Here is a 17,340-nt window from a genome sequence, read left to right as displayed (position 1 = left end):
TTTCTCCATTTGCCGCTGACCAGTGCCAAAGATACTTAAACAGAGAAAACTGATTTATGTGCTGGCATTCAGTTTTGATATTCATCTATCTTGGTTCCATGTGAATCATCCAATAACTTCAGTCTTTCTTTACTCATTTTAAGGCAGTTTTAGTTACCTGATCCAGGCATCAATCACCTGGACCAAATCATCCTCATTATCTGCTATTAACATAGTATTGTCTGAACAGATCAACTTCATACCACCTTCCATTTGGATGTGCTTATGAAGTACTGTCCATAATTGTGATGGAATAGACTTAGCAGTGATCCTTGGTGGAGCCCAGTCTTCACTGCAAAACCCTCCATTGCACTGAAGGGAGCCACACTTTTGTCATGGAGCCATCACACAAATCCATCACAATCTGGAGAAGGTCCTCTGGTACTAGGGTGACCAGATGTCCCGATTTTATAGGGACAGTCCCAATTTTGGAGGATTTTTCTTACATAGGCTCCTATTACCCCCTCCACCTCCGTCCTGATTTTTCACACTTGCTATCTGGTCACCCTATCTGGCACCCTATAGAATCATAGCAGAGGCATCAACCATCCACTAGTTACTTTGTTGAATGCTTTCTCCAAATTGAGGAAAGCTGAAACATGCTCAGTGTTTCCCTCAAGCTTCTTTTCCACCATCATTCCTTTACCTTTTATAAGACCAAACTGTTTCTTTCCTAAAATGGGCTGTACTATTTGGTGAAATGCAACTATCTATGATTCTAACAGTCCCATTCAGTGGGACAGCAGCTTAATTCCTCAGTCATTGCACTGTCACGTGTGTCACCTTTTTATTTGTGTATCGGTACTAATATGGACTTCTCCATTCTCTTGGGGTTTTCTTTGTTTTCCAAACTGCACACAGGACTCATTTAAGCCAGTGCACACGACCTATCTCAAGGCTTTGATCATTTCTGCCGTGACTTTGTCCAGTCATGCTACTTTTCCAGGTGCCATCCTTCATCAGTGCAGCCTCGAAGTCTGCCTTTGACAGGTCATTGACTTCTGTAATTATTGGTTCACACAAATGGTAGCATAGCATATAAAGGGTTTTTCTCATTATATAGACTCAGAATAGTCTCACCGTTGGCTATATACCCTGTCTCCTCTCACAAGCAGACTACCTCAGCATCCTATAAAAATGGTGCACTCACTTTGTTTGCCTTCCTTCTTTTAATTTGTGTGCACAATTGTATATATATTTTTTGGCATGTTGAGGGTAGTTGTTCAGCTCATTATACAGCTCATCTAAGACTAGGTTGCTTGCCTTTCTGACTTCTTTTGCTGGCACTTGGAGACTCTATAGGTGGCAGCTGCTTCTTTCAAAGACTTATTTTTCCATCACTTTTGTGGCTTCTGTCATTTCATATTGTTTTCTGAACTTCTTGTTCTACTACCATTCTTCACGAGATTGTGGTCTATCCAGCTTAATGCATCCACATAGCACCTCAGCTTTTTGGATGAATAAATTCTTGAAAATACACCACTCCTTTTCTGCTGTTCTAATCTGCATATCTGTAAGCCTGTGCAGACTCACCGGGTGGCACCTCCTGCTGGTTATCTTCGGGAATTAGCTTCCAGCGTCCAGAATGCCCTCTGTTGGCTGGTGATATGCCTTACCGCTGGCCTCCATGTCCCTCCCAGGATCCCGGTGCCCCTTTAACTTGGTGCTGCCCCCTGGCAGTACCCCCACAGTTCTGGGTCTCTCCCTCCCAAGGGAACCCCCACCCACTATCCCCACTTTGTCTCAGTATTGGCCACTGTCCAGTCTCCATCTAGCCCTCGTTCACTGAGGCAGACTGCAGTATAAGCCACTCATCACTGCTGCCTCTAACTACCTGTGGGCTGCCCTCTGCAACCCAGTACCTACTAGGCCTTACCAGGTCTGCAGCCTGGGGCTTTCCTAGGCTGGAGCTCCTCGGCTCCCTTGGCCTTTCCCCAGCCATGCTCCACTCCAGATATCTGGTTAACCTCCCTGCAGCCAGGCCCTTCTCTCTCTGAATGCAGAGAGAGACTCTCTGCTTGAGCTCCTGGCTCAAGCCTTTATAGGGCCACCCGGGCCCTGATTCGGGCATGGCCCGAGCTGAGCCTGCTTCCTCCCAATCAGCCCAGGCGTCTTGCCCTTCCACAGTCCTCCTCCAGGGCTGTTTTAAACCCTTCAGGGCAGGAGCAGGTAACCACCCCACTACAGTATCTCTCAGCTCAAAGCTTGTGACTGTCTCTCTAAACTTGTCTGTATTCACACTGTGCACTCCCCACATCATGATGCATGTCTTGTTGGAGAAAAGCTCACAACAGGTCCATTTGACAGCCATAAGAACAGCCACACTGGATCAGACCAAAGGTCCATCTAGCCCAGTATCTTGTCTTCCAACAGGGGCCAATGCCAGGTGCCCCAGAGGGAATGAACAGAACAGGTAATCATCAAGTGATCCATCCCCTGTTGCTCATTCCCAGCTTCAGTCACAATCATTACCACTAATGGCTTGTGTTGAGGTGCGACTGCTTCACTTGGGATAACCTTACAATCCTTAACCATCTTCCTCTAGTTTACTAGGTTTAGCAAGAAATCTATTTGTGTTGTTACTGTGCTACTTCAGTATGTGTACAATGACTTTCTCTTTTCTTAAAGCAAATATTGGCAATCACCTTGTCATGATCAAGACATGGTTGATCAGACCTAGTGGTCACAGCAGGAGTCAGGCTGAGTCAGGTAGCAGGAAGTAAGAATCAGAGATGGGCCACAGGGCAAACCAAGAGGCAGGCTTCAGGTAGGGTCAGGTTACCTGTAGGTCGGAGTATGAGACAGGCCAGAGGGTGAACTGAGAGTCAGGCATCAGGAGGCAGGTAGGATCAGATTACCAGGAGGCTGGGATCAGGCACCAAGCTACAGAAAGCAACTGAATAACGAAGTCAAAGATGGTATGCACGTAATATTCCTTGTGACCCTGGATTTTGACTGGTGGAGGCAGCATCGTGGTTCAGTCAGGGAAGGGATTCTCATTATAGGGCTTTAGAAGGGAAACATGGAAAATTGGGTGTATTTTGAGAGACTGGGGAAGCACACTCATGAACAATTAATATTCTGTAATTTCACCAAAAGGAATGATTAAGCACCTGAGCAGAGATTTGTTCACCTGAGCAGAGATTCCCCAAACACTTCAACCAAAACACAATGGTTTAAATAAAACAATAAACTAGAGAGGGATAGATTTTAAGTGATTTTCAGTGATAAGGCATAAAAGTCAGAACTGGTTACAAAAGAAATAAAAGGATAAAACTACAACCTCATTCCTAAACTTTACCAAGCTAAATAAAATTTGCAGCAAATAGCTTTCTCACCCCCATTAGATGCTATAGACAGTTCTTAGTTCACAGGCTGGATTTCTTTTCAGCCTGGGACCACTCCTGTAGTTCAGTTTTCTTCAGGTACTCAGTGATGTTATGAGCAGACCGATATAAGGTGAAGAAGAGAGGAAAAGTGGTCAGAGGCCTTTTCCCCCTCTTCTTATATCCTGACTCTTTTTACTAAAAAAGTCCTTGCTGGGTTATTGGGTCAGGCAGTTACATGGCAAACGTGAGCTGTTCTTCAGGTTAATTATAAATTTCTTGTTTACAACTCCCCTCCTGGTGAATCTCTGATTAAATAGATAAGAGCCTTTTAGCACCTAGCCAGTGTGCCTTTGTCTTTGGGAAAAATGGTCTGAAGGCATTACCCAAAGCTACAGTATATTTCAGTAACAGTCATAAGTAAAATTTCATAGCTCCATATACAATGCTGATACACACATTTTAACAGGACAATGATATTCAGTAGATTATGAGTCTTTAAATGATACCTCACAAGTAATACTTAATACAAAATATAACCATATAAAAGTGGTGAACATGGGGTACAGGGTGTCACATGGGATACAGGGTGTCACAGGTGTACTAGTTCATCCAGTTTGGTATAAGCAGCTTTTCTTCAGAGTTGCCCAGTACTCTAAGTTTTCTCCCACTCAAGAGGGTTTAATCTGGAATTTTCCTTCTCCTACGTGAGCTCCCTACCACTGCTGGAGGTCCTCACCCGGCCTGAAATTATTTTCACTAAATGCCAGCAGGGTTATAGCATACTGTTTGTATACAGCCAATGATACACTAAGAAGGAATTATCCTGAATTCTGCAACTTTCAAATCGAATAGAAATGCTAGTTGTGAGCTGAATTGGTAGAGCTCCCCAATATTTTTTCTATACAGTGGAGTGACTTCAAGAATCTTTTTTTTTTTACAGTAAAAGAAATGATCGCTATGCTTTCCATGCTCTCATCTGAAATGAACAAGAATCCCCAGACTGCTCAGAACAACAATGGATGTTAATTGGAAGTCACAACACAACAAAACAAACTCCATGACAGCTATATGAAAATAAATCTGAGGAGCAGATGGCAAGTACAGAAAGAGCATAAGTGGTGGTTTAAGCCTGATCCATAGTACAAAGCTACGTAACCAAAAGGAAACATGATGAGAAACATAATTCAATCAACCCTGGGATGGAGATTACAAAAATAAAAGATACTCAGATCAACAAAGTTTTTTGTCAAAGAAAAATAAATAAAACTTCAATATAAAAATATAGCCATGTGAGAAAACATCTCTACACTGTATAATAGAGGACACCCCACCAGTAACATAGCTAAATGTGGGCATTTGAAATAGGCTGATTTAATCTTGTTCTTGAGAATATCTGCTTAACAGTTATGGGTTTTAATACATAGTAATGTACTTGCTATTTAAAGTGGATAATTGACAGCATGACAAATCAAGTGTCCTAAATATGCCTCACAACACAAATCAGTTGGATTACTTAGAAAATCTATTGTATATTTAAGAAGTTGATGGGAAGTTGTTATGGAATCTCGTGATAGTCAAATGATGCCAATATGTAGATTTGCAAGTTTTAAAAATGTCTTGGAGAGTGGAAAATCTATTAGTCTGACTCTGAGAGGAACCTGTGATATGAGTGCAGTCTGTTATTACATTAGTCCAGCCAGGCAGTGCTGGAAGTACCACAACAGTGTGGTGTGGCACTCAGGCCAGCTAAGAAGGTAGAACAAGCTTATGGCCTCAGTGATGGATCTTACTGAGCAGTCCAAGGCCTCGCTTCCTCATAATCTAGTGGGTTTGTTATTTGTCTCACTCTAAATCCCAGTCGCTCACTCTCAGCATGACAGAGGTTAGATACAATATGCTAGTATCATGTGAGCCACGGGGTGGAAAGTGTAGGAGAAGTATGGGCTGCACAACTCAGGATTAGGCAATTAAGGAGTGACAGTGAAGTGAGTCCATCCTGCCTACCTTGGCATCATGAGGAGCTCTGAAGGATGTAAAATTGTGAACTCCTCTGGGTTCTGCCAGGGATGAAGGAAAATACATGTGGGAGAACACGTAATATGCAATATGTGTCTCATTAAATTCTTGTCGGACACACTTACTTTAAAGGCCAATGAATAGTAATGTGTATACGGCAAGGAATGGCAATAAGCAATTTGCAGAAATAAAAAATAACACCACTAGAGAACCTGGACATATTTGTTCTTTTTTAAAAAAAATAAAACTACATAAAAGGTCCACAGCTGATGGGAACCTTTTAGTTCTTGGATTCACTGCCTAGATTAGCAAGTTTCAGGAAATTGGAAAGAACAGTGCATACTATTTAAAAATTCCTTTATAATCAACAGAAAACAGATCTGGACCCTTAAAATTCCTTGGCATTGATTCTACTTTCTTATGCCAGTGCATGTTGCTGATATCAAAGGAATTCACAAATGCATTTTCACATGCTTCTGAGCAGTTGATTTAATGAGATACAAATTTAAATACCAGTAGATTGAAAATACAGCATGTGACTATTTTGCCAAGCCAGTGCTCCCAAAGCAGCATTTGTATAGTCATGTCAGCACTTCTATTCTGTACCTTGTAGTTCAAAGATCTATAAGTTAGTTATTAAAATCAAGATTTGCTTAAGGCTGGAGCCAGGTAAAAAGCTTTTTAAAATAGCTTTGTCTAGTTTTGTTTTCTGCAGATGTACTGTACTAAAATATGGAATGTGACAAAGTTCCTCCTCTACCTTGGTGGGGTCCTGCACTTATTTGGCAGATTTGCTCACCTCAGTGATCTTCCCCACAGCCTGGGTCAACTTCTCCTGTGTCTGATCAGGAGTTGGGAGGTTTGGGGGGAACCCAGGCCCACCCTCTACTCCAGATTCCAGCCCAGAGCCTTGTGGATCGCAGCTGTCTATAGTGTCTCCTGTAACAGCTGCATGACAACTACAACTCCCTGGGCTACTTCCCCATGGCCTTCTCCAAACACCTTCTTTATCCTCACCAACAGGACCTTCTCCTCGATGTCTGATAATGCTTTACTCCTCAATCCTCCAGCAGCACACCCTCTCACTCCACTCCTCCAGCTACCTTGCACCTCTTGCTCCCAGGCTCCTCACACATCCTTTCCTCTCCTCTGGCTCGCCACTCCCTGACATGGAGTGAGCTCTTTTTAAAACCCAGGTGCCCTGATTAGCCTGCCTCTGATTGCAAATGCAGTTGTTCTAATCAGCCTGTCTGCCTTAATTGGTTTAGCAGGTTCTGATTACTCTAGTGCCACCCCTGCTCTGGTCACTCAGGGAACAGAAAACTACTCATCCAATGACAGTACAACCACACTTCCTGTACACACGTGGCCTGACTTCTGTCACAGGAAGTTTACACTAATTCTGGACACTCTGGAATTTATGTTCCTAACTCTCACTGAATCACCTATGTCATTGGCTCCGTAGTTACAAACTAGCCAGGGCCTGCACAACTCGTAAAGCAATTATCCAAAGAAAACAGCTGAGGGCTGAAACCCCCCCGGCCTCGCGGAAACTACCCCGCACTGCCCAGTGGAAACACCTGGCTCCAGCACCGCCCAGCCCTGCAGAAACAAACCCTCCTTTTTCAGCGCTGCCCCACCAAAACAGCTATGGGCCAAAAAGGAAGGTTGGGGGTGGGGAGGTGATACTTGCTTTTAAATCAACCAGGGGCTCCCAACTGAAGAGGTGGCTGGGAGCCCTCTGGGTCAAATTAAAGGGCCCAGGGCTCCGGCGGCTGGGGAAACCCGGAGCTTTGTGGGGCTGGGGCAGAGATTTAAAGGGCCCAGAGCTCCTGCTGTTGAGGGGAGCCCAAGCCCTTTAAATCCCAGCCCCAGCCCATCCGCTGGAGCCGCCACCGGGATTCAAAGGGCTTTGGGCTGCCCGTGGCGGCGGAGTGCCCTGAGCCCTTTAAATCTCAGCCGTGGCCGAGAATCTCTGCGGGCAGCCCAGAGCCCTTTGATTCCAGGCCGCGGCTGAGATTTAAAGGGCTCTGGGCTCCCCACGGCTGTGGGGAGCCCAGAGCCTTTGATTCCCAGACGCGGCTGGCAGGGCCGGCTTTAGGAAGTGCGAGGCTCAATTCGAACATTTTTGGCAGGGCCCCGGCAAGGATGACTGGAAAAAAAAAAAAAAAGTAAAAAAAAAGCCTTTCATTTCTTAGCAACTGATTCCCTATAAAAAGTTCTGCCACAGTATGTATTTTTTGTACCAATAGGATTACTATACGTCCATATTTTCCTCCCGGATGGTGATTTAAGATCCAAAAAGCCTGACATGTCCGGGAAAGTAAAGATGTATGTTAACCCTACCTAAAGTTCTTTTTTAAAAAGATGGGTCTGAACTAGAAATGAGCTCCGCCACTCCCTGAGGGTGTGCTAGGGTGCACATGTGTGGGTCCCAGCTGCTCCCTTCCCACCTCATTGAAGCAGATGTGCAGGGTTACTTCCCTGGGAACTGCAGGGCACCAGTGGACATGGGGCTGGTTGGAGGTGGGGAAGAGGGGGCTGGAGGTGGGGGGAAGGGGCTGGAGGTAGGGTCTGGCTGCTGGCTGGGCAAGGGGTGTGGGGCAGGCTGGAGATGGGGTATGGGGTGGGCTGGCTGGCTTCAGGCAGGGCCACGGGGGGGTGTGGCATGGGTTGGCAGGGCTGGAGACAAAGGAGTGTGGGACTGGCTGGCTTCAGGCAGGGGTGTGTGGCAGGGGTTGGCTGGAGACAAGGAAGGGGGTGCAGGGCTGGCTAGAGACAGGGGTTGGTGCAGGGCTGGAGGCAAGGCAGGAGGTGCAGGGCTGGCTGGAGATGGGCTGGCTGAGGGCAGCGGGTGCAGGGCTGGCTGCAGACAGGAACTGGTGCAGGAAGGGCAGGAGGTGCGGGGCTGGTGCGGGCAGGGAGCGCAGCAGGGGTTGCAGAAGGGGTTGGCTGCGGGCAGCTGGTGCAGGTACAGGGGGTACAGCCCATCCTGTATGGTGAGTGCCCCCTTCTGCCTCCTCCACCAGGGTAGCAGCAGCAGCCCGGGATTCAAGGGCTATTTAAAGGGCCTGGGGCTCCCCTGCTTTCACTGCCCCAGCCCTGTAAACAGCCGAGGGAGCCCTGGGGAAGTGATGTGGCTTCAGTGGCTATTTAAAGGACCGGGGCGGCACAGGGGACTGGAGCCCCGGCCCTTTAAATAGCCCCCAGAGCCCCCTGCTACCCTAAGGCTCTGGGATTATTTAAAGGACACGGGGCTCCCCTGCTTCTACTGCCCCAGACCTTTAAATAGCCACGGGAACCCTGGGGAAGTGGTGGGGCTCCGGTGGCTATTTAAAGGGCTGGGGCGGTAGAAGCAACGGGAACCCCGGACTTTTTAAATAGCCCCCAGAGCCCCACAGCCCTACCCCAGGGCTCCAGCAGTGGTGCTCTGGTGGCAATTTAAAGGACCTGGGAGCCACAGGCCTTTTAAATTGCCCCCTGGGGAAGCTGGGCCACCCCAGTACAGTGCACTGGCTTTTGCCGGTACATCGTACTGGGGCTTGGGCATGTGGCCCTCTTAAGGGCGGGCTGATTCAGGGGAATTGGTTGAATGGGCCTAAAGCCAGCCCTGGCGGCTGAGATTTAAAGAGCTCTGGGCTCCTTGCCACTGCCGGCAGCCCAGAGCCTTTTGAATCCCACCACGGCTGAGATTTAAAGAGCTCTGAGCTCCCCACCGCTGTGGTCAGCCCAGAGCCCTATGAATCCTGACCGCGGCTGAGATTAAAGGGCTCTTGGCTCCCCACTGCTGCGGGCAGCCCAGAGCCTTTTGAATCCCTGCAGCGGCTGAGATTTAAAGAGCTCTGAGCTTCCCACCGCTGCAGGCAGCTCAGAGCCTTTTGAATCCTGCCTCGGGCCGCACAGTGAACCTCTGCAGGTCGTATGCGGCCCACGGGCGGTATGTTGTGCAGGCCTGCACCAGGCATAAAACTCGAGTCACCAGGGTACTTAAGCAAGTGCTTAGTTTTAAACAAAAGTGCTTCTAGTATATGGAACAACTTACATGTTTAAAATTAGGTATGTGTTTAATATCTTCCTAAATCAAAGCCTAAGCCCTCTATTGTTCTCACAATGGTTTTAGAGCCCAAGCAACACAAGGAAGTTCTTTCAACAGGGAGTTCCATGTTTGCAGGGCTATGATCAGGCACTTAGCTTGGAATAAGATATTAGGAAAGTTATTAGTCACTAATGTACATTTTGGACACTTAAATGTCTCTTTTTCACACCTTGTAAAAAAGCATTTAGTTGGCCTGTAACAAAATACATTTTCATATGAATGTTTTCCGCTCGTCTTCTACAATTCACGACCTGATCTGGGCCATGTTGAACACCCTAAATCCCTACTCTTATCAATGGGCATGGAGAATGCTTAGCACCTCACAGGGTTGGACTCTAAATTAGAAATAGAATTAAGCACAGCCCATACTAAGGAGCAGTGCCTGCCTGCCCCACCTAGGAGGAACCTGTGCAGACATTCTTTTCTCAGGACAGTAGAATGCCTTCTGGAGCTAGGGCAGCCACTCCTAGGTAAGGTGAAATGTACTTCCCCGTGCACAACTGGAATGTGTGTCTAGGGTGGAGTCATGACCTCACCTCCCTCATTGCCCTCTTTAGAGTCCTGTGTGCTCCATGAAAAAGGGACGAAGCAAAGAGGCTACAGTTCTGCCTGTTTTTTATATGGACTGTGCAAGCAGTGTGGGGAGACTTCCTCCTCTGGCTCACTGAGCACCCACAGGCAGGCAGGATCAGCCCTTAGAAATTCAGGGCTAATTTCTGTTCCCATTAAAGTACATGGTAAAACTCCCATTAACCGCAGTGGCTTCAGGACCGGGTCCAATAGAGTGTGGGAAGCTGAGATTTATTAGAGTCTATTTATTGGTGTGTGTTCTACATTGAACAGCAACATATAGTATTTATCATCTCTTCTCTGTCCTTTAGATATACTGTGAATTCATAAATTGTAACTGGTATCATGAGCCACAGTGCAGAGCTAAAGGAAACAGCAGCAGAGAGAATACATAACTCACTGTGAAAGTGCACTTCGTAAAAGCCACAGGACGTGCTCAGTCTGTTATCTGCATTTATCACTTGTCCTTCACCAACCCAATGTGTGAGCTTTTAATTGTCAGCAAATTTTGACTAGACACATTTGAAGCAAGCAGCATTGAGTCTATATAACTCAGATGTCTAGTTCCAGAGTTCAAAGCTGATTTGATTACCAGAGCAAATGCCTTTCTAGGTGGGCAGTCTGTCTGTCCCTTGCAACTTACTCAGCACAAATGGAAACAACACTTTTCAAAATACCAACAAGAGCTACTGCATACATATGAAGAGGAGTGTCATAAAATGGAAACTTTTGATAAATTATTACACATTGCATGTAAAGAGGATTGGGAAAGAAAAAGAGGTAGTAAAAAGTAAATAATGTACTGGGAGCAGCGAAGAGAGAAATAGGGAATGAGGTAGTGGTTCAATAGTGCTAAACAATATCCTGAGCTAGCAGTAGTTAGAATCATTGAAGAGATTGTATCTCAGCTCTTATAGGAAGGCAGTTCGTGTTACTTAAAAATATTTGCTGGTGGATCAGAGTTCAGTTATTGCTGTTTCTGAAGATGGATGAGCAGATAAGCTCCCTGTTCCAATCAGCCATCCTGTAAGGGAGCATGCTTACAGAGAAGGAAAATAAAGTATTCTTGAAGAGAGAGGATGAACTACTGGCCCCACTGAAGTCAATGGCAAAACTCCTATTGACTTCACTGGGGCCAGGATTTCACCAAGGGCCTCTAAACGTTGGCCTCCTCAGTCAATAGATTCAGATCGTTTGTGTGTAAAAATGGACAACTCAGTGTGGCAGAAGTGTGGCAAAATATAGAAATACAGAGGTGAGGGTGTGTGAGAGAGAAGATGACAACATACCCATTGTCTAGGAACATTCCATTTAGTTATTTCCTTGACTGGGAAGACTTTATGATCACTATTATGTAGGGCTGTCAATTAATTGCAGTTAACTCGTGATTAACTCAAAAAAATCATGATTAAAAAAATTAATCACAATTAATCGCAATTAAACAATAGAATACCAATTAAAATGTATTAAATATTTTGGGTGTTTTTCTACATTTCCATATATATTGCATTCTGTGTTGTAATTAAAATCAAAGTGTATATTATTTTTCATTACAAACATTCGAACTGTAAAAATGATAAACAAAAGAAATAGCATTTTTCAATTTACCTCATACAAGTACGGTAGTGCAATCTCTTTGTCGTGAAAGCGCAATTTACAAATGTAGATTAATTTTTTTGTTACATAACTGCACTCAAAAACGAAACAATGTAAAACTTCAGAGTCTACTCAATCCCAATTGCTAAGACGAACAAGTTTGTATACATTTACTGGAGATAATGATGCTCTCTTCTTATTTAAAATGGCACCAGAAAGTGAGAACAGGCATTTGCATGGCACTTTTGTAGCCGACATTGCAAAGTATTTACGTGTCACATATACTAAACATTCGTATGCCCCTTCATGCTTCAGCCAACATTCCAGAGGACATGCTTACATGCTGATGATGTTCGTTAAAAAATAATGTGTTAATTAAATTTGTGACTGAACTTGGGGGAGAATTGTAAGTCCCCTGCTCTGTTTTACCCACTTCTGCCATATATTTCATGCTATAGCAGTCTCTGATGATGACCCAGCACATGCTGTTAATTTTAAGTACTCTTTCACAGCAGATTTGACAAAATGCAAAGAAGATATCAATGTGAGATTTCTAAAGATTGCTACAGCACTTGACTCAGGGTTTAAGAATCTGAAGCGCCTTCCAAAATCTGAGAGGGATGAGGTGTGGAGCATGCTTTCAGAAGCCTTAGAAGAGCAACACTCCAATGCAGAAACTACAGAACCCGAACCACCAAAACACAAAATCAACCCTCTGCTGGTGGCATCTGACTCAGATAACAAAAATGAACATGCGTCGGTCCACACTGCTTTGGACTGTTACCGAGCAGAACCCATCATCAGTCTGTATGTGTGTCCTCTGAAATGGCAGTTGAAGCATGAAGGGACATATGAATCTTTAGTGCATCTGGCACATAAATATCTTGTGACACCGGCTGCAATAGTGCCATTAGAATGTCTGTTCTCACTTTCAGGTGTCATTGTAAACAAGAAGCAAGCAGCATCATCTTCTGTAAATGTAAACAAACTCATTTGTCTGAGTGATTGGCTGAACAAGAAATAGGACTGACTGGACTTAGAGGCTCTAAATTTTTACATTGTTTTATTTTTGAATGCAGGTTTTTTGCACATAATTCTACATTTGTGAGTTCAACTTTCATGATAAAGAGATTGCACTAAAGTACTTATATTAGGTGAATTGAAAAATACTATTTCTTTTGTTTTTTTTACAGTGCAAATACTTGTAATAAAAATAAATATAAAGTGAGCACTGTACACTTTGTATTCTGTGTTGTAATAGACATCAATATATTTGAAAATGTAGAAAACCCAAAAATATTTAAATAAATGGTGTTCTATTATTGTTTAACAGTGCAATTAATCATGATTTATTTTTTTAATCACTTGACAGCCCTACTATTATGGTTGCTGGTTATTATCTCCTGTCTCTATTACCTAAAGTTAATTAAGTGGAAAATGTTTCTGAAAGTGAGTAACAGCTTGTTAGCAAAAAAAATAAAAATATGTACAGTACAATTACAGAAACATCTACATACAGTTTGTTTTTTATGTACCAAGATGAGGGGCTCTGGTTTCTCAAACTTTGCATATGAATCCTTGAGTGGAAAAAAATAAAGCCAATGAGATACCATTGTCCATAGACACGATATATCATCATAATAGTTTGATAAAATGATGACCACCATTACAAATGTTTCATGATGCATTCAAAATGCCAGTTGTCATGTCACTGAAAAGTTCATTTTAACCTTTTAAACACAACAGCCATACATTCCAAAGTAAAGATCGTAGCCTTCAAAATAAAATGCTAGAAGCCAGAAAGTCTTGTTGTATTTAGATACTGTTAATCTCTTTTTGAAACAGTAACACAGAGATATAACAATTCCATGGCTACACAGGAGCACACCACTAAACCCTACTTCCAGAACCCAGTTGTCAGTAGTGATTAAAAACTCAGGACCTTCTGCTCTAAATATAGAATCCTCCACCACTTGATCTAAAGGAGAATTTATAATGCTTAGCACTTAAACTGGGTGATACTTTTTATGTTCACAAGGCCCTAACTTTAGTAATCACAATAATTCAGAACATATTCATACAATGGAGCATAAAGATTTGAAATAAAAGCAACAGCCAAGCTTTTAAAAATAACTTCTGACTTTGGTTGCCTCAGTTGGTGGGTGTCTAAATTGAAACACATTAAAGCAGCCTGGTTTTGGAGGAAAGTGCTTTGCATTGTCTGAAAATCACACCCTTTCAAGGTGCCTTCAAATTGAGCATTCTGAAATGGAAGCATCCAAAATCAACAGTCTCTTTTGAACATGTTGGCCAGCATGTTTATTAAACTATAAATATATAATTTTATCTTTCTCACATACAGGCACACACACAATTTTGTTAAATAATGTGTTTTAAAATATGTTTAAAATGATTTTCTGTCAAGCACCACCATTTCCATTACTGCTCATACTACCCCAAAATATCCCAAACAAACAAAATACCCCTGCCCTCTCAAAACAAAACAAAACAGAAACCTCTTACCAAATAAATCAAATTTAAGGATCTGGTTTAAATGTATTGAAAGTAAAGCAATCTAGGGGGAAAGGTCAAATTCCAGACTGAGGATCTGAGTCTCATGTCACTTACACTGGCACACACTAAGTGCACATGTATACAGCAACTGGGAGTGTGCTTCCCAGCTCAGGTAGACAGACACATGCTAGCTCTGCTCCATCTGGTATGTTAAAAATAGCAGTGTAATTGGCGGTACCATGGCTGGTGGATCACGCTAGCCATCCAAGTACAGATGGCAGATGGGCAGATTTGACACTGACAAATGACTTGTTAAATAGCTTGTTAATATTTTAATGCTCTCTGGGTTTGTAATGAACTCATACAAATTTGAAGATAATTTTATTTTCTCTGCAGATGTTTTTCCTGTTCTACTTGGCGTACAAAGAATATGGGCTGTGAGTTCTAGAAGAGGCAATGAGTGACATCCTGGCTCCAGTGAAGTCAATTATAGTTTTCCCAATGACATCAGTGGGGCCAAGATTTCACCCAATATACTGATTTTGGTTTTTTATTTCTTTTCTGTATATGTGCAGATCATTACTGATGATCTGAGAAGGCATTTGAACACCTCCTGGGATTATTTATTAGAAAAAACATTTGGCTTTTGTTGTCCTATCAAATCCCGGTTATTATTTGTACTTTTTTTTTTGCCGGTGCATGTAAGGCAGGAATTCTGCTTTTTCCACCTGCTTCTTGTGTTTGTGTCAATTAAGTGCTCAATAAAGACGTTAAACGGGCAGCTTTAGTGGAAGAAGTCAAAGGTAATTGTTCTGGAGTGAATCTCTTAAGAAGTATAAAATCTAACAGTACAGGTCTCACCCTTTTCTTATGTTCTAAGACTTTTGGTTCCCACAAGACTTTACATTTCTACCACTCAACATCTCCTTGATGGAATGTAATAGCACACACTCTAGTTACATAGGGAAAAATACTGACTTCATTTAACTCATATGGGCTATCGCCTGCCATCTAGTTGGAAATATTCTTAAAATAGGAAGAAGGCCTTCAGGGTGGTATAATTTTCCTAATAAAATTGCAACTAGTTCTCAGCTATTTTCATAAACAACCTACCTGTAAAGGGCTGAAAGTGGCCGCTTGTTTCCAGGTTTTGGTCTGTATGGTTTTGGTTCTCCTGCCATGTTGATATCTGAAAGCAAATATTTGACACACATAAGCCAAATCTTAGCAGTTACGAGTGAGTCTGCACGCACACAAGATGCTGTGAAAATAAATAATAAAAGATAGAACAGGAAAGTAAACCTAACATTCTGGTCAAGTTTTAACTACTTTTAAGATGATGCTATAAAAGTGTCCTTTAAAAAAATATCTTGTTACCTTGCATAATGGTTTAAGCATCACACCAGTCAAGGTTAATATACAGAATTCATATTTTTTTTATAATTTAATGATGTGGTTTATGGAGATATTGTTAAGTTTGGGCTAATAATGTATCTCTGGTCTAGAAATGATCTGAATAGAGATTAGAAAAAGAGATAGATAGTGATTTTAAGTCACTTCACCATTGTTCAGAAAAATAGCTGTCACATGCTGTTGTGAAAGCCCATGATGACTCAGCCAGAATTCCTCCTTGAAATTAAACCAATGTTTGAAGGAGTGCAGCATCAGCAGCCTCACCATATACCAGCCACCACAACTCTCAGCGTTTAAATATGGTAATACCCAGACAGATAATAGGTCCATATCCCCCACCTCCTGGGGTCCCTTTTAGAGTTAAGCAAATACATTTGTGGTGCTAGCTTGAAGTGGATCTTACACTCAGGGAACACAAGGTGTGTGATTCTGACTAGTCCCTATGCCACCACAATCTGGTCCATAGATTGCCATCATCTCTGCCTTCCTCAAAAAATAAATTGAACTGCAATGTAAAATGACTTTTCCCAAACACAACCCTTTAGAGGAAGTAGAGAAAGTTCAGAGGGCAAATTATCTTCATAAAATGTACTTTATTGTTTTAAATATGTGTAATTGACAAAGGAGGAAATACATTGTAATTTCCATATATAATTTTATCCTAAACAGTTACTTTTCTCAGACGTCCTCTGTGCATTTCAGTGAAATGCTAGAAGCCTTGTGTACTTCATAATGTATCTCCATTCCCTTACCCAAAGAGTCTATAGTGATCCTGAAAATATTCTAACATCTGATGTGTGAGCAGTCATTACTCACCCTGGATCTATTTACTATACTCTCTTTGCCCTTCCTTGGAGTCATACAAAAAGTCAGAGCTAATCTGATGAGGGCACAATAGAAAATGTTCATAAATCCATTTTTAGTTCTAGTGAAAGTTACCAATGAAGAAAAAATCACAGCCTATTCTGTTGAGAATGCCTTGACTAAAGTAGTTATATGCATACTTACAAAATAGCTGTGGAAATAGAAGGCTACTGCAATTTCATGCACAGAGCCTTTAACTCTGCTTTAAACAGGAAGAGTTTGGGTTATCTTATATAAATATGGTATTTTTGCAGGAAATTAGACATAACAGTGTCTATACCAGGGGTCGGCAACCTACGGCACGCGTGCCACCTTTGGCATGCGAGCTGATATTGACTGGCATGTGGCTGTCAGCCGGGGTCCCAGTGTGAGCTGCCGGGGCATGGGGCCCTGAGCCTGCTGTGGGAGGGGTGGCAGCTCACAGTCCCAAGAGCCGCAGAGCCCGAGCGTGGCGAGGGGAGAGCCAGGGGGGCGCACGGGGACTGCCACCCACATGCATCCACTGCAGGAGCCCTCCGGGGGAGGTCACCAGGCTGCAGTCCCAGCAGGCACACCCCCTGCTCTGCCCTCACCACGCTCGGGTTCTGTGGCTCCTGGAAGTGTGAGCCACCACCGCCACTGCCCCTATCGCAGTTTCCCCCCTCCCGCTGCCTCAGCATTCCACGTGGAGTTTTGTCTGACTGGCATGGGCCTGGTAAGGGGAGTCCCAGGGGGCAGTCAGGGAGCAGGGGGAGGGTTGGATGGGTCGGGAGTTCTGGAGGTCCTGTCAGGGGGTGGGGAGTGGTTGGATGGGGCATGGGAGTCCCCAGCAGTCTGTCTGGGGGCAGGGGTGTGGATAAGGGTTGGGGCAGTCAGAGAACAAGTAGGGGGTAGGGTCCTAGGGGGGCAGTTAGGGTGGGGGGG

At 43.7% G+C, this 17,340-nt stretch overlaps 1 protein-coding gene across 3 annotated transcripts in view; it reads right to left on the bottom strand.

Moving 5' to 3' along the window:
• RALYL (RALY RNA binding protein like) overlaps positions 1-17,340 on the bottom strand; it is a 620,330-nt gene that overhangs the window by 102,773 nt on the left and 500,217 nt on the right. For all 3 annotated transcript variants that reach the window (XM_032768366.2, XM_032768367.2, XM_032768368.1), the window contains one exon: positions 15,274-15,349. In XM_032768366.2, coding sequence (XP_032624257.1) covers positions 15,274-15,349 — 76 coding nt within the window. The remainder of the gene's footprint in view (positions 1-15,273; positions 15,350-17,340) is intronic.

Source organism: Chelonoidis abingdonii, chromosome 2, assembly GCF_003597395.2.
Source record: "Chelonoidis abingdonii isolate Lonesome George chromosome 2, CheloAbing_2.0, whole genome shotgun sequence".
NCBI classification, from domain to species: domain Eukaryota; kingdom Metazoa; phylum Chordata; order Testudines; family Testudinidae; genus Chelonoidis; species Chelonoidis abingdonii.
The sequence above is the reverse complement of the archived record's forward strand: the minus strand, read 5'-3'. Positions and strand labels throughout refer to the sequence as shown.